Here is a 25,787-nt window from a genome sequence, read left to right on the forward strand (position 1 = left end):
GTCTATTTCTGCAATAACTGCACTTTATGGCTGTTTAAACTAGACAAACGCTGACATTACTCCTTGAGACGATCAGGCAAGGAGGCGGCCATTATTGTTTTGTTAGTGCAGTGCTAGTAGCGTTCCTGATTGGCCAACTTGCGCTGTCAATCACAGCGCAGTCGCTGATTGGCTCTTCCGCTCTGCATCTTCTGCTAAACCCCCCCACTGGCTTTGGGGCAGAACCAAATGAAATGTGAGTTCACGTGACGGGCTGGTTTACTAGGCTAGTGAACGCAGGCTGGTTTACTAGGCTAGTGAACGCGGGCTGGTTTACCAGGCTAGTGAACGCGGGCTGGTTTACCAGGCTAGTGAACGCGGGCTGGTTTACCAGGCTAGTGAACAAGGGCTGGTTTACCAGGCTAGTGAACAAGGGCTGGTTTACCAGGCTAGTGAACAAGGGCTGGTTTACCAGGCTAGTGAACAAGGGCTGGTTTACTAGGCTAGTGAACGCGGGCTGGTTTACCAGGCTAGTGAACGCGGGCTGGTTTACCAGGCTAGTGAACAAGGGCTGGTTTACCAGGCTAGTGAACAAGGGCTGGTTTACCAGGCTAGTGAACGCGGGCTGGTTTACCAGGCTAGTGAACAAGGGCTGGTTTACCAGGCTAGTGAACGCGGGCTGGTTTACCAGGCTAGTGAACAAGGGCTGGTTTACCAGGCTAGTGAACAAGGGCTGGTTTACTAGGCTAGTGAACGCGGGCTGGTTTACCAGGCTAGTGAACGCGGGCTGGTTTACCAGGCTAGTGAACAAGGGCTGGTTTACCAGGCTAGTGAACGCGGGCTGGTTTACCAGGCTAGTGAACAAGGGCTGGTTTACCAGGCTAGTGAACAAGGGCTGGTTTACCAGGCTAGTGAACGCGGGCTGGTTCGCCAGAAAGCACCAAGGTTCTGAGACTCGAGAAAGGAGCCAGAGCCAGAACCAGAGCCGTGTCTGTCTGAAAGTGGTATCTGTTGGTCGGTCGGTCAGTCCACAAAAAGTTCCCCACCCTTTAGCACAGCTTTCGCCCTAGGAGGCTGACATTTGGCATGGAGGTTGTGTGTGTGTGGTTGTGTGTGTGTGTGTGTGTGTGTGTGTGTGTGTGTGTGTGTGTGTGTGTGTGTGTGTGTGTGTGTGTGTGTAAAGATGTGTGTTTGTGCTATGGGGAGGGGGGGGGGGTTATTTCAAAATGCAGGGTGGCATTGGCAGAGTAGGGCGGACTTGCCCCTGTCATCCTGCATTTTAGAATTTTGCATAATAGGGCATTCGCACAGTCTCAATCTGTTTATATTGCCGTGTGTGTGTGTGTGTGTGTGTGTGTGTGTGTGTGTTATGATGAGCGGGCTTGCTACATTGCTTTGGCAGGAGAGTGAAACATTCTTGTTTCAAGATGAGAGCAAGAGGGTGAGAGAGAGAGGCAGAGAGGGAGGGAGGGAGAGAGCACTTTCCCCCATAGGCGACGGTTTGCACACTCATGTGTTGCATATTTGCGTGTGTGTGATGTAATTACGAGGCTCCCTTGCTCTGATCTGAGAGACTCGATTGGCAACAGATGAAGCGCTTTGATTCTCCCTAATGAGAGAGAGAGAGAGAGAAGACAGGAGGTAAAGAAAGGGCAAGAAGGTGAGAATAAAGAGAGGAAGGTGGAGCGAGAGAGAGAGGGAGAGGAAAGGGAAGTGAAGAGAGAGGAGGAGGTAAAGAGAGGGTGAGAGGAAGAAAAGGAGGAAGTGAAATAAGATGACAAGAGAGAGAGCCCATCTTGTTCTCTGTGCACTTTTTTTATGTCTATTTTATGTCTGTTTATTGTGATTGTATTATGTGTTAACATGCTTTGGCAACATTGTATTGTATGTAGTCATGTCAATAATTGAATTGAAAGAGAGAGAGAGAGAGAGAAAGTGAAGAGGGGTGGTGGACACAGTGCTCAAAAGCAAGTGAGAGAGGTAGAACTGAGGAAGTAAAGAGAGAGGGGGGCGTGAAGAGAGGTAGAGACAGAGATCAAACCAAGACTTTTTTTTACAAGTTTAAATGTTTTGTTGTAGAAAGAGAGGGCAAGAGAGAGCATGGATGGGTCAGACAGTGGCTCTACTGTCCAGTAGATCACAATTAGGGGTCCTGGGGGGTGGGGGGATTGCTATGGCAACGTGGTTGGCATGGCGATACAAGTTTTCTGGCTCAGAGCCAGCTGCACCCCCCCCCACACACACACACATCCACACACCCACCTCTGCTACACTATGGGCCCTATCTTCGCAAGCCCCCAGGAATAGCGCTGGGCTGTGAAGCCATTTGAACATGGTGGTGAAGCTCTGTATTGCAAGTCACGTGACACCATGCAGCCCAGAAAGGAAAATTCCCATCCACTTGCATGGGGACCCCGGCAGCTGTTAAACCCAGGGTGTCCGGGTGTCACTCAAAGTATAAAACGACTCTTTTAATTATCAAATAATTTTTTATGGGGCATTTTTTCTTCAGAAGCCACTAAGAGCCGTATACAGGTGTATTTTCTTCTTTTAATACATCCATGGGTGGGAGGGGTGGGAGACGTCATGGAATACGTCATGGCACACATGCGCACTTCGCCTTAGGCCGCATGGTCAGGAAGTAAAATCAGGAAGAAAATCCCCCCATGATGACTTCATGCGCCAGTGAGCAGCCTCCGTCCAAATGCATGGGTGGGCGTGGCTCGTCCTCTATCCAGTTATTTTAAAGGTCCTTACACATCAAGGCCCCTATCGTTGCATCAGCGTTGTTTCTAGGCCGAGCGCCTGGCGCTGCGCAAATCAGTGGGCGTGGACCAGCGCAGTTGATATCTTCGTGTTGGCGCTACACGCAGCCTAAAGCATTACAACCACGCCTTTTAAGCGTAAAATTATGCACCGTCATGCTCATTGGATAAGTGCAATAAACGAAGCGCACGCTTGCCTTTTAAGCTCCAATTCCAGTGGTCCAGCAAAACCAGACAAAAGCCAAGCGCTCTGCCCCCCCCCCTCCCTTCATCCAGTCTGTCTGTCTCCATATATAGGCTATTATTCCATATTATTATGCTTCTCAAACCAATCTAACTGCAGTTTAAATACTGCAAGCATGTAAATACGCTACACTATAGCAAGATCAAAGTGAAAAGAATGTTCTAAAGGCATCAGCTAGAAAAATATAGCCTATCCCTTTATGATGAGATTAATAGATTGGTGAAAGTTTGTCCAGAAAGATATCGTTTTCTCTCCCCTGCTAGGATGGTAGGATATGCACATAAATATAGCCTACATTATGTAAAGTCATTGCATAAATGTGTTTTTATTGTAAAACTAAAATGTGAAGTAGAGCCAATTTATTGGAGCGGACATCACAGTAGGACATGACAGAAGCGCGTTACGCTGTCACTTATCTAAATCACGTTAAATCGACAAGGGACATATATAGGCCCAGGATGACATATAGGTTTCACATAGGGTGGTGTTTTCATTTCGATGTTTTATTTGGTCCAATATTGAAATGTTCTACAATTGCAGGTTGTGTTACCATTACACATTATTTAGATTGACCTAGATCTATTTCGGCTCATTTGGTTGCTATTTAGTAGCGAAATGGAGTACCGCATTGCATGCTGGGACATTCACAGGCAGTGAACTTACAACTGCTATTTCCTATAGGACGTGTGTTGTGTCTGTCTGAGCGAGGGAGTCAGAGAGAGACAGTCGTATTGTGCCCATCAGACTGAGGAGAGAGGGAGAGAGTGACACAGAGAAGGGTGCCAGAGGGGAGTGCTCCGCGCAACTGGCGCACTGAATAGGCCTGGTTTTCAAAAGCGCTAAGCGCTAAATTTACGCCAGGTGGGAAGATATCATTACGCCGATATTTAAGGCCGACACGCCCAGTCTCGCCCATTCTGGGACTGCGCCACGCCCATTCGGCCTAAAGCGCATTTGGCAGCGTAAAGCCATATTGATATCTTCCCGAAAGCGAAACTTTGCCGTTGGTATGCACGGTTGCATTGACTGATATAGGTTCGGAAAATATTATTGACGTGTGAATTAATCGCACGAAAGAAACGCTCCTGATGTGTAAGGACCTTAATACATCCATGTATCTTCGTATGGCGCTATCGTTTGCGCTGCGTTTGCGCTAGAGATGCGCGGATGAGCTTTTATGCCATCCTAATCCGCGTGTATGCATGAACCAACCGCCCGCCATAAATCCGCACAAATTATTTCATACTATTTATAGATCCGCGCCCGCCGTGCACCTGACATTTCACAGTGCTATACAAGGAGCGAACTTACAGTTTCTGCTGCCGTTGGTGCGATCGCTGCAGTCCAAGACTCCAAATAAACTTCCATGCTGTATTATGTCCAGTCCACCACTTGCCCTCATGTAGTTTACTCGGCTAATGCTATAGCTTTAAGTTTAGTTTACTGGATTGCCTCATTGTATGGGAAAATACGAACACGTCTTCTCTTCAAACACGTCTTCAGCGGAGACTCCTCTTTGAGGGTGACATCATTGACCATATACAGTACTATGGACCAAAAGTGGAGCCTAGCGACCTAGCACATGGCTATTGTTTTGTGTCCCACTGCCGTGGGTCCTTTGGGGATCCTACAATTAATAGGCGACTAAGAATGTGCCTGATGAAAAATGTAGCTTAAAATACGTTCATAGACTAGAGAACGTAATTAATATTATTTTTCCTCAATAATGATACATCGTTTCAACCGCCCGCAACCCATCCGCTATTAATCAGAATGTTTTTTTTTATGATCTGGATATCCGCGGTCAGTGCGGTTATAACTGCGGCCCGCGCATCACTAGTTTGCGCACCTCTATTGCAATCTTCCAGCGTCTTAGCTATCATCTGCCTCCACTGTCCAGTTTTGCGCTGGGATGACAGTGGTAGGCGTGTCTCCACCCTCCCTCGCTCTTCCTCTCCCCCTCTCTTCTTCACCTCTCTCTCCACCTCTCTCTCTTCCTCTCCCCTCTCTCTCACCCTCTCTCTCTTCCCCCCTCCCTCTCTCTCCCTCTCACCTCTCTCTCTTCCTCTCCCCTCTCTCTCCCTCTCTCCACCCTCTCTCTCTTCCTCTCCCCTCTCTCTCCCCTCTCTCCACCCTCTCTCCACCCTCTCTCTCTTCCTCTCCCCCTCTCAACACCCTCTCTCTCTTCCTCTCCCCTCTCTCTCCCTCTCTCCACCCTCTCTCTCTTCCTCTCCCCTCTCTCTCCCCTCTCTCCACCCTCTCTCTCTCTCTCCCCTCTCTCCACCCTCTCTCCTCCTCTCCCCTCTCTCTCCCCTCTCTCCACCCTCTCTCTCTTCCTCTCCCCCTCTCTCCCCTCTCTCCACCCTCTCTCTCTTCCTCTCCCCCTCTCTCCCCCTCTCTCCACCCTCTCTCTCTTCCTCTCCCCCTCTCTCCCCTCTCTCCACCCTCTCTCTCTCTTCCTCTCTCCCTCTCTCTCCCCTCTCTCCACCCTCTCTCTCTTCCTCTCCCCTCTCTCCACCCTCTCTCTCTCTTCCTCTCCCCCATCTCTCCCCCTCTCTCTCCACACTCCATCTCTCTTCCTCTCCCCCTCTCTCTCCCCTCTCTCCACCCCCCTCTCTCTCTTCCTCTCCCCTCTCTCTCCCCCTCTCTCTCCACACTCCATCTCTCTTCCTCTCCCCCTCTCTCCACCCTCTCTCTCTTCCTCTCCCCCTCTCTCCCCTCTCTCCACCCCCTCTCTCTTCCTCTCCCCTCTCTCTCCCCTCTCCACCCTCTCTCTTCCTCTCCCCTCTCTCTCCCCTCTCCACCCTCTCTCTCTTCCTCTCCCCCATCTCTCCCCTCTCCCCCCTCTCTCTCCTCACTCCATCTCTCTTCCTCTCCCCCTCTCTCTCCCCTCTCTCTCCCCCCTCTCTCTCCCCCTCTCTCTCCACACTCCATCTCTCTTCCTCTCCCCCTCTCTCCACCCTCTCTCTCTTCCTCTCCCCCTCTCTCCCCTCGCTCCACCCCCCTCTCTCTTCCTCTCCCCCTCTCTCTCCCCTCTCTCCACCCCCTCTCTCTCTTCCTCTCTCCCCTTTCTCTCTCTCTCCCCCCTCTCTCTCTTCCTCCCCCCCTCTCTCCAGTCTCCTTGGTAGATCAGTTCACAGCAGCAGAGTGAAGGCAAGGGAAGGACACATCCTGGTGACACACATGCACACGCGCACACACACACACACACACACACACACACACACACACACACACACACACAGACACACGTGTGTGTGTTGTGTCTGTGTGTGTGTGTGTGTGTGTGTGTGTGTCTGAGAGAGAGAGAGAGAGAGAGCTGTGATTGAGAAGCTGTCTTGCCAACTCCTGAATAAATAAATGATGATGTCCTCCCTCTGCTCCTCCTCATCTATACTTAATGCTCTCTCTCTCTCACTCTAACACACACTCTCTCTCTCTGTCTCTCTCTCACTCAATCTTTTTTTCTCTCACTCACTCTTTCTCTCCCTCACTCTCTCTCACTCTCTCACTCACTCACTCACTCACTCACTCACTCACTCACTCACTCACTCACTCACTCTCTCACTCACTCACTCACTCAATTCAATTCAAAAAGGCTTTATTGGCATGGAAAACATATGTTTACATTGCCAAAGCAGGTGTGAAACAAAACAAAAATGCACAATAGTAATATAAAACTTAACATATAATAATAATAACACAATTACAGGTCGTAGGGTCGTAGGGTCAGACGATCAGGCAGTTCACTGCAGGGTTGTAGGGTCAGATGATCAGGCAGTTCATTGCAGGGTCGTAGGGTCAGATGATCAGGCAGTTCATTGCAGGGTCGTAGGGTCAGATGATCAGGCAGTTCATTGCAGGGTTGTAGGGTCAGATGATCAGGCAGTTCATTGCAGGGTTGTAGGGTCAGATGATCAGGCAGTTCACTGCAGGGTTGTAGGGTCAGATGATCAGGCAGTTCATTGCAGGGTCGTAGGGTCAGATGATCAGGCAGTTCATTGCAGGGTCGTAGGGTCAGATGATCAGGCAGTTCATTGCAGGGTCGTAGGGTCAGATGATCAGGCAGTTCATTGCAGGGTCGTAGGGTCAGATGATCAGGCAGTTCATTGCAGGGTCGTAGGGTCAGATGATCAGGCAGTTCACTGCAGGGTTGTAGGGTCAGATGATCAGGCAGTTCACTGCAGGGTTGTAGGGTCAGATGACCAGGCAGTTCATTGCAGGGTTGTAGGGTCAGATGATCAGGCAGTTCATTGCAGGGTCGTAGGGTCAGATGATCAGGCAGTTCATTGCAGGGTTGTAGGGTCAGATGATCAGGCAGTTCACTGCAGGGTTGTAGGGTCAGACGATCAAGCAGTTCACTGCAGGGTTGTAGGGTCAGATGATCAGGCAGTTCATTGCAGGGTTGTAGGGTCAGATGATCAGGCAGTTCATTGCAGGGTTGTAGGGTCAGACGATCAGGCAGTTCACTGCAGGGTTGTAGGGTCAGATGATCAGGCAGTTCACTGCAGGGTCGTAGGGTCAGACGATCAGGCAGTTCACTGCAGGGTTGTAGGGTCAGATGATCAGGCAGTTCACTGCAGGGTTGTAGGGTCAGATGATCAGGCAGTTCACTGCAGGGTTGTAGGGTCAGATGATCAGGCAGTTCACTGCAGGGTTGTAGGGTCAGATGATCAGGCAGTTCACTGCAGGGTTGTAGGGTCAGATGATCAAGCAGTTCACTGCAGGGTTGTAGGGTCAGACGATCAAGCAGTTCACTGCAGGGTTGTAGGGTCAGATGATCAGGCAGTTCACTGCAGGGTTGTAGGGTCAGATGATCAAGCAGTTCACTGCAGGGTTGTAGGGTCAGACGATCAAGCAGTTCACTGCAGGGTTGTAGGGTCAGATGATCAGGCAGTTCACTGCAGGGTTGTAGGGTCAGATGATCAGGCAGTTCACTGCAGGGTTGTAGGGTCAGATGATCAGGCAGTTCACTGCAGGGTCATACGGTCAGACGATCAGGCAGTTCACTGCAGGGTTGTAGGGTCAGACGATCAGGCAGTTCACTGCAGGGTTGTAGGGTCAGACGATCAGGCAGTTCACTGCAGGGTTGTAGGGTCAGACGATCAGGCAGTTCACTGCAGGGTTGTAGGGTCAGACGATCAGGCAGTTCACTGCAGGGTTGTAGGGTCAGACGATCAGGCAGTTCACTGAGAGGGGAGAGAAAAAAAGGCAGTGCTGTGGGAGAAAATGAAGCAATCCATTCTGTCCAAACTTTCACCAATCTAATCTCATCATGGCATCCAGGAATAGGCTATATTTTGCTAGCCGATGCGTTTAGAAGAACATTCTCACTTTGTTCAGAGTGACAGTCTTGCTAGAGTGTAGCGTTATATTTTACATGATTGCTATATTTTAAACTGCAGTGAGATTTGCTTGGGGAGCATATGCGAGACAGGCAGGGATGAAAGAAGGCAGAGAGGGAGAGAGAGAGGGGGGAGCTCAGAGCGCTTCGGTCGCTGCTGGAACCTCATTTGGCATTTGGGGCTTTATACGTCATGCCCCACCCCACCTCAGCCCCGCCTCCTGCTCGGCCGTGCGCCACCCTTCGGCCAAACCACGCAATATCATCCAACTGAAGCGCCGGAGCTTCTCTCCATGTTTAGAAAGTGATGAAGTGGTTTATTGAGTCATGTCTAGCAGGGTACCTGTGGGGGATAGTCGGACCTGATTCTATGGCTATGATCCACAGTTCATGTTTAGAAGATGGTCAAGACTCCTCTTCCTGTGGGCGTCTGCCAGCCTGTTTCTTTTCTCTCTTTTTAATATGACTATCTGGTGGCAATCAGAGAATCCATTGGAATGAGCTTGTTTGATTTTTTTGATTTTTTTTCTCTCATATCTCCCCCCCGATTTCTTTATCCCCCGTTAGTGCTAATTTTTAATTTATTTATCCTGGTTGCTGCTCCACCCTCTGCCGATCTGGGGAGAGCCGAAGCTGGCTCCATGCTTCCTCCGAGACATGGGCAGTAGCCAGCCGCTTCTTTTCACCTGACAGGGGAAGCTTCACCGGTAGGACATAGCACGTGGGAGGATCACGCTATTCCAACGAGTTCCCCTCCCTTCGAACAGGCACCCCTAACGACCAGAGGAGGCACCACATCAGCGACCAGGATATTGCATGTTTTGTTGTGGGGTTCCTATAGGAAGGAAACCCCCCAGGATTTGTTTATTTGTTTAATTGGGACTTGGTTGTATAGTATTAATAGGCAGATACTTTATACCAAAATAGGTCTAATATCACAATCTATTTGGAGAAACCAAGCAATTCTATGTCAAATCAGACATTCAGCACCCCCATATAGCCAGAATGGAACGATCCTTGTTCCATAACCACATTTTGCGACTATTCGACTGAGAGATTGACAGTCGGATCAGGCTCCTTCAAATGAATCGTCGACTATTTGGGGTCACCCCAAATCTTTTTTATATATATATTTTATTTTACAGTTTTCAGAAGATGAAAACAGAACATAAACATAAAAACAAAAACAGGCTCATACACAAGAAAAAGGGAAAACATAATTGTACTACATTATCAAAGTAACGACTCGGTTACCAGCAGCGTAGTGTGCTCATGTGCTTATGAAAGATGTTTTGCATGGAATCACGTGCAAGAGGTCCATGAGAGGTCAGCTGGGCGAGTCACTCTTCACCTCTGACTACATCAAAGTAGGCCAGAAACGGCTCCCAAATAGTGGAAAACCTCCCAAGTGAGTTGCTCCTCAGGAACCTGAGTCTCTCCATGCACACAACTGAGACCATGTCCACAAATCTCCTGCTGTTGATGTGATCGCTGTGCTGCATACTGCACAAAGACAAAAGATTCTATTAAAATGATCTTATATCTTGTATCTTGTCATGACAATTCAGATAAGGCCCGGAAGAGATGCATAACAATTAGCCTAGGCTATACAGTAGCATTACAAATAACAACCTGGATGGTGCCATTCACACTGAAATCAACCCTGGTCCCACCCACCTCTCGAGGTGGGTCACCAAGCTGAGTCAAGCAACCAGGGTTAACCTTTTCATACCAGAAATCAGCTGGGAGCTTCACCGGCACGTGGGAGGATCACACTATTCCCACCAGTTCCCTTCCGCCCCGAACAGGCGCCCCGACTGACCAGAGGAGGCGCTAGTGCAGCGACCAGGACACATACCCTCAATCTGGCTTCCTACCCGCAGACACAGCCAATCGTGCCTGTATGGACGCCCGACCAAGCCGGAAGTAACACAGGGGTGCGAACGTGCGACCCTCGTGTTGGTAGGCAGGGAATCTACCGCTACACTACCCAGACACCCAGCACTTCTATGGACTTTTGATTGAGTCTTTGGCAGTGTTAGTGTGTTATTTCAAATACATTTTCAAACCATTTTATAGGCTAGCGCCTAGCGGAAATGCATTTTATGCCTCTAACCTGACAAATCCAAAGTGTGTGTGTGTGTGTGTGTGTGTGTGTGTGTGTGTGTGTGTGTGTGTGTGTGTGTGTGTGTGTGTGTGTGTGTGTGTGTGTGTGTGTGTGTGTGTGTGTGTGTGTGTGTGTGTGTGTGTGTGGTCATCCGGCCTGTTAATTTGATTGCCTAACGGGCTTAGAGGGCGCAGATTGTCTGGAATGGAATCCTGCTCGCTCAATCCGTGGTAGCCTCTGCCATGGATAAGCTTAACACACACACATATGCACACACAGGCTAGCTGTGATGACTCACAGTGAAAGCTATAGTACAATAACCTTAAATTCAGTAACATTATTATAAACACCTAGCAGTTAGCAATATTCCTGAGAGAGAGATAGGGAGAGAGAGGGAGAGAAAGTAATACAAATAAATTAAAATGAGAGCGCGCACACACACAAAGGGAGAATAGTGTGGTATTATTACTTTAGGTATAAAGGGGTATGCAAGTGACAGTGGAAACTTCTAGGATGCTGTCAGTTTTCTCGGTCTGTCTCACACACACAACACACATGCACACACACACACACACACACTCACACACACACACACACACACACACACACACACACACACACACACACACACACACACACACACACACACACACTGTGTGAAATGACAGTAGACCACTACTAGTGGTCACTAGTTGTAAACATGTTTACAGCCTGGTTCAAAACATGGTTTTGGTCTCTATAGCTAATTTCACCTTTCATGACAACTCTACGGGGCATTTTTATATAACTCACCTGTTAAGAGTCAAATAGATAGAGTCAAATAAATAGATAGAAAAGACTATCTTTTGGGCGTGATTGACAGGTCTCCTGTCCAGTGATGGCGCAGCTTGCCGATAACGGACCAATAGCAGGCAGAGCTGCGGCTCTGGGGAACCCCTGATCTTGTGCGAGCTGCGCAAGAACCCCAAGATGGCGACGGCCACATTCCCATTCTCTAGGCCAGTTCTCAAGGTTCTCAACCTTTTTACACCAACTACCACCTGAGAAATGTGTTGGCTCTCCAAGTACCACCATATGGCCGACATTAAAATACAGTCTATTCAGCTGCACAGTTTACACATGCAGGAGGCACATTTATTCCTAATGACATTATTGTTAACTTTTGTCAGCCACAGCCACAATGTACAAAGGGGTAGCACTAGAACTAGCAAACTCTTCCACACTATACTCATACAATGCACCTCAGTAAGTGAGAACATAACCGTATCATTCTCACACAGCAAGTGAGAAAATTGAGAACTTTACTTCAGCAAATGTACTTCAAACACACTCTCTCTCTCTCTCTCTCTCTCTCTCTCTCACACACACACACACACACACACACACACACACACACACACACACACAGCAAACAATTGTAATTCAAACATTCAAACAGATACAGAGCATGTTGATGTCCATTGACAACTCATATAAGCCTAATGTGAAGGTTGTGTCTGTCTGTCTCTGTGAATTTTGGTTGATTGATTGATTGATTCCAGCCTGCTTCTGTATTTGGTTTTGATGGCAGCAAGTGAACAGAAGCCTTTCTCGCAGATATGTGGTCACAAAAAGGAGAAACGGCACAGCTTTGTCAGACAGGGCAGAATATTCTCTGTCTTCCTTTATCCAAAGGTCCAACAACTTTCTGAAAGCAGGCTTCAGTGTTTCATCACAAGACAACTCTATTAAACTCTCCTGCTCAGCCCGCACTGTTGCCTGGGCTCTTCCTCCGTCCCAGCGCAACTGAATCCAAACCTAATGTAACTGGAGTTGTATTTGCGCACTGTTTTGCATCATTTGTTTGTGGATTCCCCACTTGCGCTGCTGACGGAGTCACTAGCAGCACATGTGGCACTCGGTTCAGCGCTGCTAACGCTATTAGCGTGTTATCACTGGAAGGCGTCGTGGCTGCAAGCCGCTCTTGCCGCTGCGCTTCTGGCTTGTGCTCGTTTCACTGACCTGTCCTCCTCGTTCACTTGTTGAACTTCATTGCTGCGGGACTCCTCCACACGTCTCTTTCCAGTTCGTTTTCAGTGTGCGTACCATAGGTTGAGAATGATTGCTCTAGGCTTCAGGGTGACTCCGCCCACATTTTTAAGCGGTGCAGCCGCTTCTATATGTGACTTTGTGTGCTTGTGTGGCACCGAACCAAGATTTGGGGGTGACTGGCAGGAAGGGGGTGTGGCCCCGCCCCCAGCTCCCTGGTCTGCACAGACAGCTACCTCAGCTGAGCTGAGGCACAGGCGTAGAGAGAGAGGGTAATGTCTCGTCTCGAGGACGCACACACGAGTCGGACATGCACAAAACTGCACCGCTTACTTCAACACCTGGGTGTGATTTTTTTAATACGGTCGATTGTTTTAACGCAAAAGTTAGAAATTGAGAAGTAGTGGCTCTATTCCCCTTATGTCCGAACGCGGGGTCAGCCAATTACTTCCCATTGTGTTTCCACTTCCTGTGGCAGTACAGTACTTATATTGTGTTGGTTCTGTTATCGACCTAGAATCATCTGCCACTCAATGTGAAATTGCAGCCCGTTCTCACTCCAACAGCTTCCAGTGAGTCAGACTAGGTTTGAACAGGAAGTCATAACACAGCCGGGTCAAGTGGGCGGGGCTACATAAGGTCTATAGCTCAATGTGTTAAATGATCTGTGGCCACGTCTGGTTGTTCTGTGATAGATTGGTAAAAAAAAACACACACACAAAAACACTGTTAATAACACTGTTTTGAAGTAGCAGCCGGGAATCCTTTCCCTTATAAGAAGTGAAGTCTGGCACTGAGACACTGCTCAGCCAAAAATCACTACACGGAGCATTAATACATGGTGGGTCACCGGAATAGTCCCATAAATAAACCTGGCTACATCAGCTGAATTGAGTTCAATGCCACTCATTAGTGTGTGCAGGTCTGTGTGGAGAGCAGTAAACAGCGAGGAAGGTGATAGTGTGCAGCACGACAGGTGGAGGTAATCCCAGGAACTCTGCACATCCTGTCCCTGGGCCACACTCGCATTGTGCACATTGTCCTGGTACGTGTGTGTGTGTGTGTGTGTGTGTGTGTGTGTGTGTGTTTGTGGGTGGGTCAAGCAAGGGGTGGGGGGGTGACAGCTGTGTGTCCGCCCTCACATTGTGCATATTATTGCTTTGTGTATTAGGGCTGTCCCTAAAATTTAAATGTGACTCATAGATTCATTTAAGTCACTTAAATGAATGAAATTTGGCTGTTTGTGTACATAAGAAAGCAGGTGTTCTGAACAGAGAGAGATTCTATCTGGAATTGATTCACAGCTTTGATTCTTTCCTTTAGTTTGGTATTTTATTTCAAAATTTCCAGGAGAGCAGATGAGGCTGCTAGCTAGCGTGTGTGTGCTAACAACAAGCTAGCAGGCCCTGCTAGCTAGCGTGTGTGTGCTAACAACAAGCTAGCAGGCTAGTAGAATGAGAGTCTATGGAGCCAACGCCTGAATTAAATCTATTTAATTAAGGAAAAATGTGTTTGACGCTTTCTATGACGCTTTCTATGACGCTTTGAATACATTGATTTGTTGACATTGGACTGAAACTTGTATTGGAATTTGTTTTGTCAGCCTGTGTGTGTGTGTGTGTGTGTGTGTGTGTGTGTGTGTGTGTGTGTGTGTGTGTGTGTGTGTGTGTGTGAGAGAGAGAGAGAGAGAAAAGAGAAAGAGGGACCATCTAGGCCAGTGCTTCTCAAACCTGTTCACGTCAAGGACCCCTAAACTGACACAAATTAGACCACGGACCCCCATTTGATAAGAATTTTTGATTTTTAAGTTTTATTATAGAAAGTGTATGAAACCCATGACCAAAATAGTCATACATTCTGTTTTGTTATTTTATTACTTATAGATGGAATTATAGTGACAAAGTTATCCCCTTTTTTTGCCGGGGACGCCCTGGAATCCCCTCAAACACCCCTGGTGGTCCCACGCCACACTGAACCACTGATCTAGGTATTAGCCAGTACATTAGCTAGTATTATTAGTCAGTCAGTTGTGTTTCACTGCTCTAGGCATTAGCCAGTATTAGTCAGCAGTGCTGTGAGTGTGTATGTGTGTGTTTGGGACTGGGTGCTCTTTGTATACGTGGTATCTAGGCATTGGTCTCTGTGAGTGACGTGTGTGTGTGTGTGTGAGAGAGAGAGAGAGAGAGAGAGAGAGAGAGAGAGCGGTGTGTGTGTGTGTGTGTAGAGGCAGGGGGATCTCCTGGTCACCTGATGGAAACACAGGGTGGAAGGTTACAGAGGCATTTCTGGGAGCAAGGGGGGATCCCGCTTCAGATCCCAATTTGGTTCTTGCCCCCCACCACCCCCTCCAACAGGTCTCCCCTCACACTGACTCACACACACACACACACACACATCCCATCCATCCAGCCAGCCAGTCATTCAGTGCAGTAGCGTTGCTGCAGACAGACTCTTCACATGCGATGCCTCAGGGTGAGTTTGGTGCGGGCGAGGTGGCTGTGTGTGTGTGGGGGCTGCTCAGAGGGCTGAGGAGGCGGCTGAAGGCCCTCAGGCGCCGGCTGACCGGAATGGGTCACCGGGACCCCTCGCATGGCGCCCCCCGCCCAGCCAGGGCTCCACACACCACCGGAGGGCTTACCCACGGGCAGCAAGGGCTCGTTAACGGGACAGCACGGGGGGCCAAGTTAGACACCAACCAGGCTGTGAGTACTCGTCTGTGTGTCTGTGTCCACTGGATAACATTCTGCCACTAACCATTATTTTCATTACCGATTAATCTGTCGATCATTTTTCGGACTAATCGATTAGTCTTTGGGAAACGAAGGTTGCGCTTCAACAATGGGCTTCTCAGTGGAGTGCTAAACCCAAAACATGTTCCAAAAAGATGAAAGGGCACATCTCAAATGTCAAAGTCAAAGAGGACAAAATACTCATTTCACTTCTTTATTTGACTCACATCACAATAGAAAAATGCTCATCAATTAGTCGTTTGGTCTGTCCGCCTTATTTTTGAATGGCCCGCTGTAAACATATTATGGGTGCAAGGCCCGGTCTAGAACGTGACTGACCTTCCACAATATAGCAGCTGCTTGTTACCGTTACTTGTTGGCAGAGGGTCTGCAGGACTCGTACTGAGCGCATTTCCTCGTCAAACTCCGACGGTTAAAAGAGTTTGCTTGTCACAAAGAAACAACACTTGTTTGATGATTTATTTGAGGGAATGTAATTATGTTATCTATCACATCCGCTAACCTGTTGCTCTTTGAACAAGTCGGGATATTTATCGCTGAGATGTTTAGCCAAGCTGAACCTGGTTGGCTCCCTTCACCTGCAGCTTTGAAACATTGTTTACAGACGGGCGATGTTGTGTCTGTGTCAGCAATGTAATGGGGGGAGGGGGCTGGGAGGATTACACTGGAAGAAGCGCCCATATTTTACCTAAGCCGTCATGGCACTTAGGAATAAGGTGGATAAAATGTCACAAAATGGTGAAAAATGTCGCACTTTTACCCCAAAGCCCAAGATGACATCCTCAAGTGTCTTCTTTTGTCCTCCTGACCAACAGTCTACAAGCCAAAGATAATCAGTTTACTGTCATAGAAGACTAAATAATCTAGAAAATATTCACATTCAAGTCAAGCTGGAATGAGAAAACTTTAGTTTTCCTTTCACGATTAAATAATTATTTAAAAAAATTGTTGTTGATTAATTTTCTGTCGATCAACTAATCAATGAATCGACTAATCGTTGCAGCTCTATTGACAGCACATTGATAGAGAGGAGAAGCAAGGAGTTAATGTGGTAAATATTAAATTTTTTGATTTTGCTGTACAAGCTGTTTGGAGACATTTTGCTTTTTGGGACCCAGAAAAATGGAGATCCCGTTTGTGAAATTGATTGGTGGTGTGGAAATCAGTGATTTGCCCCTTTTTTATGGTGACATTTCTTTGTTTAGTTTGTTTGGGGGGGGGGGAATAAAATGAAAGAATTTGATCCCTCTGTTTTTAAACTTTGGGAACTAGATAAGAATCATGGAAAATACAGAAAATAATTGTAGTTGAGTGAGTCCACATACAGTATAACTATACGCATATATGCTGAAATAGAGATTATTGTGAGATATTTGTGATATAGCTTAGCTCCACGTGTACTTTGTGTTTGTGCGCGCATGTGTGTGTGTGTGTGTGTGTGTATGTGTGTGAGCGAGCATGTGTGCGTGTGTGTGGGTAGTGAGGGGAGTTTGGGGTTCAGGTTACCCTCGTCCTTTCCAACACTGACGTGTCCTAATATCAGCCTCACTGCTGTCTGTGAGCTATGTGTGTATGTGTGTATGTGGATTTTGATATGATTACTGTGTACTGGTATGTCCTTAATATAAAATAAAATTGTCAACACAGTGGTGTAAAGCTGCAATTACAAATGTCCACAGAATGTCTACAGAAATCCACCGAGTGCAACGCTTGTTAGAAAATAGTGTTTTCAATGAAGACACCTGTGACAGTTTTGTGGAGAGCTGGAGGTGGAGGAGAGCTGGAGGTGGAGGAGAGCTGGAGGTGGAGGAGAGCTGGAGGTGGAGGAGAGCTGGAGGTGGAGGAGAGCTGGAGGTGGCATGAAATGTGACGGATGTGGCCACCTCCTAATCCTCTACCCTGGTACTATAGTGTAGAATGTGGAGCAGCGTGTTGGCTGAGGAACAGGCAAAACCTGTTTGAGGATAGTCAAAGGAGTTTATGTTTCTTTAAAGTCCAGGTTCCTCTGCTGTATGTCTCATTCTTCTTCTCTGGTGTCTGCACACAGGCAGCATAGTCGGAGACATCCACGCTTGTTTTCCACCTGTCAGAAGAAGCCATTTGCTGCCATTCATTCTCATCCATTCTGAACCCTGATTGAGACACATATTCCGAATGCGCTGTATACATGATCAAAGAATCATCCTAAAACCCGAATAATACTGGAATAACCCAGATGTCTTAATCGGAAAATGCTAAATTCGGAAAAAGGCCAAATTCGGAAAATGCAACTGGAACATGCTGTTTACATGACCCTTATCAAATTCTGAATATTGTCATTTTCCGAATAATAGTGGAATATTGTGTGCATACAAACGTAGTAATAGGTGCACTTTATGGCCAGGGATGTGATCTAAAATAGTTCAAAAGTAATTTTTCCATTTCAGCTCAACTTTAAACTCTTAAAGAAACATTGAGAAGGGGCGGACCCCCGAGTAATGTTCTGTGAGAGGCAGCAATGTGCTGCAAGGCATCCAGTCTGCCGGAAAGACATTAGAAGAAGAAGTGCTCCCCATGAGCTGATTCTTTTTCCGTTTTTTTGCATCAGATTCATTCCAGACCCTTGAAAAGTGTTTTGGAACATTTTGGAGGCTATCGGAGCAACGGTGCGCCAACTCCGGCCCAACAAAGAGACAGACAGACAGCTCTAAAATGATAGTAGTAAGATGAGGGGAAAGTGTGCACATGGTTGGAGTTGATTGGGTGTGGCTGGCGCTGTGATCAGCCTGTGGCTGCGCTCTGGAGCAGAGTGATCAGCCCCTGAGCAGCAGAGTGTAATAGCATCATGTTAATTCACTCTCTGAGGAGGACGTTTCATTACATCTTATTACAGCAGACACATTATGTTAATTGTCGTAGAGCTGCTGTACTCAAAGTGTGTTCAAAGTAGAGCGATAGACAGGAGAGAGAGAGGGAGGGATGACATGCGACAACGATCCCAGGCAGGATTCAAACCCAGGATGATGTGTTTCAGGGATGTCAGAGATACGGCCCGTGGGCCGGATCCGGCTCCCCCACAAGGTTTCATGTTTTCTGCAACTCTAGTGCGACGTCACGTAACTGACAGTAAAACAGCCATAGAGAGGTCTTGTTACAGGTGATGTCAAGCTCATTATGTCCGTTAATTTGACTATAATGTCAACTTGATTCGCTACCGTAGCTTGTGTGTGTGTACGTGTGTGTGTGTGTGTGTGTGTGTGTGTGTGTGTATGTCAGCTATAGTGTCTTGTCTGCTCCAAAACTCACTAGCCACTTTCACTGTTTTACTTGCCACAATAGAACAGGAGTCAGTTGATTAGCTGCAAAAGTGGCTCGGAGTCGATTAGCTTACCAACCACGGCCTAAATTCACCGCTGCTGGTAATTCCACACTGCTGATGGCCTAGTTCTGTGTGTGTGTGTGTGTGTGTGTGTGTGTGTGTGTGTGTGTGTATATGTGTGTGTGTGTGTGTATATGTGTGCGCGCGTGTGTGTGCGTGTGTGTGTGTGTGTGTGTGTGTGCGAATGTATGCGTGTGTGTGTGTGTATGTGTGCGTGCGTGTGCGTGTGTGTGTGTGTGTGTGTGAATGTATGCGTGTGTGCGTGTGTGTGTGTATATGTGTGCGCGCGTGTGCGTGTGTGTGTGTGTGTGAATGTATGCGTGTGTGTGTGTGTGTGTGTATGTGTGCGCACGTGTGCGTGTGTGTGTGTGTGTGTGTGTGTGAATGGATGATGTGCTTTCTTCTGTGCGTGAGTGTGTGTACATTAACAGCGAGTGGAAGAGTGAAGTTGGATGCTGTGTGTTTATATTTGTATGTGTGTTTGTGTCTCTATGTAGGTAGGTTTGTGTGTATGTGTGTGCATGCACTTTCCCGAGCACATGATTCAGGAATAAATGGTAATAGTGGAAGATAGCTTAGTGAAGTAGGTACAGCATGTGCGTGTGTGTGCACGCAGGTGTGTATACATGCATTGTGTGTGTGTGTGTGTGTGTGTGTGTGTGTTGAGAGCACAGGTGTACGGCTGTGCAGTGTTAATCCTGTGATTAAGAGGTGCTACATGAGCATCCTGTCGCTTCTGCTCTGATCCTCCATCTGTGGTCTGACTCACACACACACACACTACACACACACACACACACACACACACACACAAACACACACACACACACACTAGACACACAATTTGAAATGTCAACATTCCTAAACACCTCGGCGTTTCAAACATTTTGGATTCTATTTTCACAGCATCGGCAGCGTCTTAACTGTCTCTTACGCCTTGGCCACACTGCAGTGACGTTTGTCACGTGTAGATGCCGGCTGTCGTGCTGCCCATTCATTTTGTATTGGATCGCGTCGCCAGGTATCCCAGCATGCTTTGCAAGGCGATGAGCGGCGGACAGCAGCGACGAGAGGAGGGGCCAGTTTGAAATCGACCAATAGAAGACGGAAATACAGCAAGACAGCCAATCAAGCTGCAGCACCAATTTGGTGCCACCAAGTGACCAGCAGGCAACAGCAGGCGTCTACATGCAAAAAACGTCGCTGTAGTCTGCACGGGGCGTTAGTCGTAGTATAGAGTATATGGACAAATATGGATACTCCATACCATTTTCGATACCATTGGGGGATGACACATCCAGAGGCATAAAAATAAAGGCAGATGGACGGACAGATGCACGCTTCTCCATAATCTAGACCGGATTAAACTCATTACAATCATCAGAACACTTTGAGCTTGAAGCAACAGATACCCACCAATGATAGGGAGGGAAAAATCAGTACTATGTTTGATTTGTCATTAAGAGAAAGCACTGCTGGTATCCATACTTTTGCAAATGAGTATTGTATCCATTTAATTTATTTTAGTGTTGATACTTATTGATACTGTTGCAAATGAGTGTTGTATCCGTTTCAAATTTTTAGTATTGATACTTATCGAAACTATCGATACTTTTGACAACCCTACACAAGACGGCCAGAGAAAAACGAGGGCGGATGGGTGGAGAGAGAGGAAATGCAGGGGAGGGAGGAGGTGGAGTAGAGCAAGAGGAGAACGGTGTATTTTCTAGTTCAGTGGTTATCAACCTTTTTCATTATCAAGGAGATTTTGTCCCTCTGATCCAAAGCTGAGAATATTTCTTATTGATAGAGACAATTTTGTCCAGAATCCATGAGTATCTGTATAGACCAAATCAGCGGGGATGTTTACATTTACTTCCGGTTACCCCTGGTTCCGCTTACCTCCGCACAAACTGACGTGTTGAAGACAAAAACAGACAAAGAAGACAAAAATGGTTCGTTCGTGTTGTGTTGTTGGGTGTCCAGTGACCATAAAGAGCGGGTCAAGATTTGGATTATTCTAAATTCCCTCTGCAAAGGGCAAACATGAGCAAAGAGAACTCTGGATTCGGCGGCACAGGCCTACTACAGCTACAACATCCGGGTTCCGAGCTGTATCCGAGCGGCGTCAGTAGCCTCTGTCTGTAACGTAACGTTAACGAGTCTGCAAAAAACCAGCGAGTTTGACAGTTGTAAACAAACGTTATTAGCTAGCTAACACTACATAAAACAAACACAGAAGAAAGGCTAGATACGTCGGACAAGCATGTTTACCAACCGTTTGAACATTTAAATTGAAAGTAGTCGCCCGAAAACAACAAGATTTTGACAGCATTTATTTGACAACACGCAAATTTAAACCTGGCGCCTTCCCGAAGTGGTACCCGGAAGTAAATGTTGTTTACATGGTGACATCACGGTGATTTGGTCTATAGAGTGCCCAAGTCATGGGACCTCAGGAAGTGAATTCCGAATTCATTTCTCCATTGACGTTTTGGAAAATCCTTATAAATAATCTTGATAAAGAGTTTAACTTGGACAACCACCCGCCCCCCCCCCCCCCCCCCCCCCGCACCCCCCATTCTCTTCAGAAAGGTCTTAAAAACAGCAAGTAAAGGGTTAACTAATGTAGGCGGGACCAATTTGCTGGGGACTTCCTGGAACCCCCTCAAGGATGGCCGGTGGTCCCCGGACCCCACGTTGAGAACCAATGTTTTAGTTTGTTTCATTTCCTCGATATCCACCAATCAGCAAGCAGCAGCAAGCCAGAGAAAGCCTCAGAAAGGACAACAGAATGAGTCAGAAGGAGGACAATCTGTCTGATAAATATTACTCACTCAGCTACAGTGGGAAGCAGGTATCAGAGGTTCCATGACAACTGTGTGTGTGTGTGTGTGTGTGTGTGTGTGTGTGTGTGTGTGTGTGTGTGTGTGTGTGTGTGTGTGTGTGTGTGTGTTGTGAGGAGGACCTTGCTCAACCTGTTTGATTGACTGAGACGTGAAGTGTGTCTGCTGTCCCTTCACATTCCTCCAGCTATACATCCAGTATCGCTTCTTTTAACGCTTAAAGACACTGGCAAGCAAAATGCACCAAAACCTTCCAACTATGTAATTTAGGGTCTTATGTGCCTAATTGTAAGCACCAAAAAGTTGTAGACTTTAGTTTCAACCCAAATCCTAAATATGTAAATAACTAAGCAGACAATAGAGTGGAAGCGCTGCTGGGTCCTTGTAGTGATCACTTAGAGATGCTCTTTGGATATTTCGGGTGTTGTGCTGTGCTTATTTCATTTTGTGAAGAGAATCCTTGCATGAGTGGTATCTTGGTAAAATGTAAAAAATGCAGGTTGACTTCAAACAGAATCCAAGGCACACTGAGTTCGTGTAATTAAAATGCCTTTATTCTAACATGGCAAAAAAAAGGATTTAAAATGACCAAGGTGTTGCGACCATACTGTAGGTCTTCATCAGGGCTCATCAGGGCTAGCCCTGATGAGCCCTGATGAGCCTTTTTGAACAAGACAAACAGACTAGGCCTTAGAGCAGGGGTGGGCAACTATTTTTCATGGGGGGCCACATGAGAAACACAGATTGTTGCCGGGGGCCGAACAAATATTGACATGCCGTAACCCATGGATGGGCAACTTTGATGATAGAAAGGGCCACAAAAAAAATTCCTCACTACCAGATTTTGCTGAGGGCTGAACGGTACCAGAGTACCAGTCAAATATTTTGGCCCAGAATCCCGTCAGTGAAGGGCAGAAGCAAAAGGCATGAGATAGTGTGCCTTCCGACACTTGACACCTCTCACACAGTGGTGAGATAGTAGGAAGATCTTGTGTAATTTCTGCTTGGAGTAGTGGAGACGGTGAGCGACTTTAAATTGGATCAGCTGGTGTTTGCTATTAACTGAACAAAGTTGTACAATCAACAGACTCCTTTCCCATATAATGTTAAAACACATATTTATGTTTGGTTTCCACTTTAACCCTTGTACCCCAATTATGAAAAAAACTCAAATTACCATTGGTCCATCTGATGGACCTTAACACCTTAAGTGCCATAGCCGAAATAATTCGTCTTACATAATCCAACGCTTAAGTGCCAGAGCCGAGTTTACTCGTCTTACATAAACATTTTTTTTTTTTGACGGTGGGACATCAATCAACAACTTTTACATCTTCGAGATCACTATTGGAGCAAGATAATGTGTATAATCTATTTTACCGACCCACTAAGTGTTGACAGTGCTCCCCCAGACGACCGAAATCAAAGAAAAAACTGCCGCGGGACCAAGCCGTTCAAGGAAATGCCGTGGCGATTTTACAGTAATCCATTCAAGACTTGTCTTGCCTGAGAGCGGCCGCGCACCGGCAGCAGCACACAGAGAGCGGAGAGCGATTTGCAAAATAGATCATAGGTGAAACACACTTTGAAACACCTCAGAAAGGCCAGAATCAACATCTGCCCATCGCCCACGCATTCCCCGGCCCATCTTGACTCGCACAAGGAGCGTCCGCACGCAGGCAAGCAGGCAGGCAGGCACACAGGCAGGCAGCAGCAAAAGCGCTTCTGACACGCCCGCTGTACAGCCAGGAGGAAGGAGGAGAAGACACACGGAGGGAGGAGTTTGAATGAGAGGGGTGTTTCCTGTTGTTATGGAGGAAATTACTGTTCAAAACTATTGTTTAGAATGTCTGACGGTCTTACTGATGCCAAAAATGAATGGTTAAAGTGACTGTTTCACAAAAAGCCATTTATCTCTGAATAAATTTCCAGACGCTGAAACCATGCTGTACTCAACGGCTAATATCTACATAACTACTAACTCTGCAAACTAACTCTTTTAGACAGAGAAAGCACACATTCTATTAGTTATTTTTAGATGATTGATGTTCATGAATTCTTAACAGAAAAGAATCCTCGGCTGTTCTAAAATGAGCCAGAATCGTCAAAAACACCCCTGGCACAACTTACCTACAGGAATGAAAACATGGCTGGCATTCAATGTGTTAAGAGTAATACTGTACTAATTTATAAATATTAATTTTAATTTTTTAATTTTTGATTGTTTATCATTCATTGGTAATCCCTAATACCTCATACCAACATTTCATACCTATTCTAATTTTAACCCCTCAAATGCCAGTGTACAGTAAAAATAAAAAAGTACAGAAAAAAGACAAAAAGTGATTTTTTCCCCCTTCCCATAAAGGCAAACTGGATTTGGGTCTGATATTATGGGCAGGTTGGGGTGTTTTACAAAAGTCACCACTGCAAGATGCCTAGTGTCAAAGATTGGCAGGATCCATCTTAGAATGATGTCACAATACCTATGACATCGCTAGCCTATGACATCATCAGTGATGTCATAAGATGATTTTGGTCAATAATGATGTCACTGATGACATTACTGATGATTTCACAGACATTGTGACATCATCAGTGGGTTTTCATATTTCTTTTGTAAAAATAATATTTTTCATATTTTGAGCCAAAAATCAAAAAAGCGCATGTTTTGGACTACCAGCCATTTTCCCCAAAACACACAAATGAGCTTTAGTCCAGCATCCATCCTGGTCTAAAGGCTTCAAATCAGTAGTGTGGACCGTCAAATTCAGTTTTCTAATATTTTCCCTTCTTTGGCATAGGAATCAATTTTCTGTACATTTCATGTAAACTGCATGGAATTGATTGCTATGCCAAAACTGGGGGAATATGGGGAAATAGCCAAACACAGTAGAAACTACAATTTTGACCCCTTGAGTCAAGGTGAGATGTGTAACATCAAGGAAATAATGATTTTTTGGAAAATTAGCTGGGAGTCCAAAAACTAATGTTGTTTTTGTGCAAAGTTAACATTGAAACCAATGGGAAAACTACGCAATGGACTTTGAGACCATGTAACTCCCCCAAATTTTCAACCAACTCCAAAATCTCTTTCCAAGGTCAAATTTCAAGGTATTTGGTGCAGGATGAGAGCAGAAGAAAATAAAATCCATTACTTTTGTGAAAATTTGCTGGGAGTACCAATAAAGTGTTTATAATGTAAGTTAATGGGTCCATCTGATAGACCAATGGTAAATTTAGGTCTAATTTCAAAACAAGGTCTTTGGATGGTAGAAAGATGATAGATAGGGATGATTTTTGTAAAATACCCCCCCAAAAATACCTATCCTTAATTTCAGACCATTTAGTCAAAAAATGTCCAAACGGCCACCACGCGAATGTAAGAAATATCCATCAGATGGACCAGTAGGGTAGGGACAGTTCACAGTTAATTTTTTTGTGTCAGCCTTCTCTCCAATACAATGGAACTGGGTGGCACTCAGCTTGTGGTGCTCAAAGCGCAAAAAATAAAAATGAAAAACTCCATTGTATTTGAGTGTACAGTGGCCAATATGGATGTTTGAGATCACTTAAAAATCAGACTTTATATAACTGAGATATTTAAATGTTAACGTTGCAAAAGCAGCCAGTGTGGCAAGTGACTCATAATGCTTTATCTGCCAATACTAATTTCAGACCCTGATAATGATTGTGTGTGTGTGTGTGTGTGTGTGTGTGTGTGTGTGTGTGTGTGTGTGTGTGTGTGTGTGTGTGTGTGTGTGTGTGTGTGTGTGTGTGTGTGTGTGTGTGTGTGTTCACAGGACGATGTGCAAATAAAGGAGATCAATATAACTCACCATGTGAAGGAGGGATCAGAGAAGGCCGACCCGCGACAGTTTGAACTGCGCAAGGTCCTGGGACAAGGCTCCTTCGGCAAGGTACGTGTGTGTGTGTGTGCGCGCGTGCGTGTGTGTGTGTGTGTGCTTGATATTCCACTCCAATCCCGTTAACGTATCCCCCATGTCGCTGTTTGAGAGCCAGTTGCCATGGAAACGTCAGGCTGAGGGCCCTTTAGTCTCTGAGTGTCATCATCTTTATGAATGAACAGCTAGCCTGCCGCTCCCGCCTCGCGTGCCGCTCGCGCCACACACTTCTGTTTGTTTACAGGGTTTACAGGGATTAGCATGATGTGAAAAATGGGTCACACACACATGCACGCACCCACACAAACACTCACACAAATGCACATGCACTCACACACACGCACACACACCACTACGTCCACTCTCTCCCACACATCTGCACATGCACACAAACACAGCAACACAACCCACCCATTGACCCAGTTTCTGTGTGTGTGTGTGTGTGTGTGTGTGTGTGTGTG

At 46.5% G+C, this 25,787-nt stretch overlaps 1 protein-coding gene across 2 annotated transcripts in view; it reads left to right on the top strand.

Annotated features, from left to right (window-relative positions):
* rps6ka3b (ribosomal protein S6 kinase, polypeptide 3b) overlaps positions 1 to 25,787 on the top strand; it is a 124,911-nt gene that overhangs the window by 43,180 nt on the left and 55,944 nt on the right. For both annotated transcript variants that reach the window (XM_083659414.1, XM_083659415.1), the window contains exon 3: positions 25,225 to 25,341. In XM_083659414.1, the coding sequence (XP_083515540.1) occupies positions 25,225 to 25,341 (117 nt within the window). The remainder of the gene's footprint in view (positions 1 to 25,224; positions 25,342 to 25,787) is intronic.

The sequence above is a fragment of the Poromitra crassiceps genome, assembly GCF_964638095.1.
Source record: "Poromitra crassiceps genome assembly, chromosome: 2".
Taxonomy (NCBI): Eukaryota; Metazoa; Chordata; class Actinopteri; order Beryciformes; family Melamphaidae; genus Poromitra; species Poromitra crassiceps.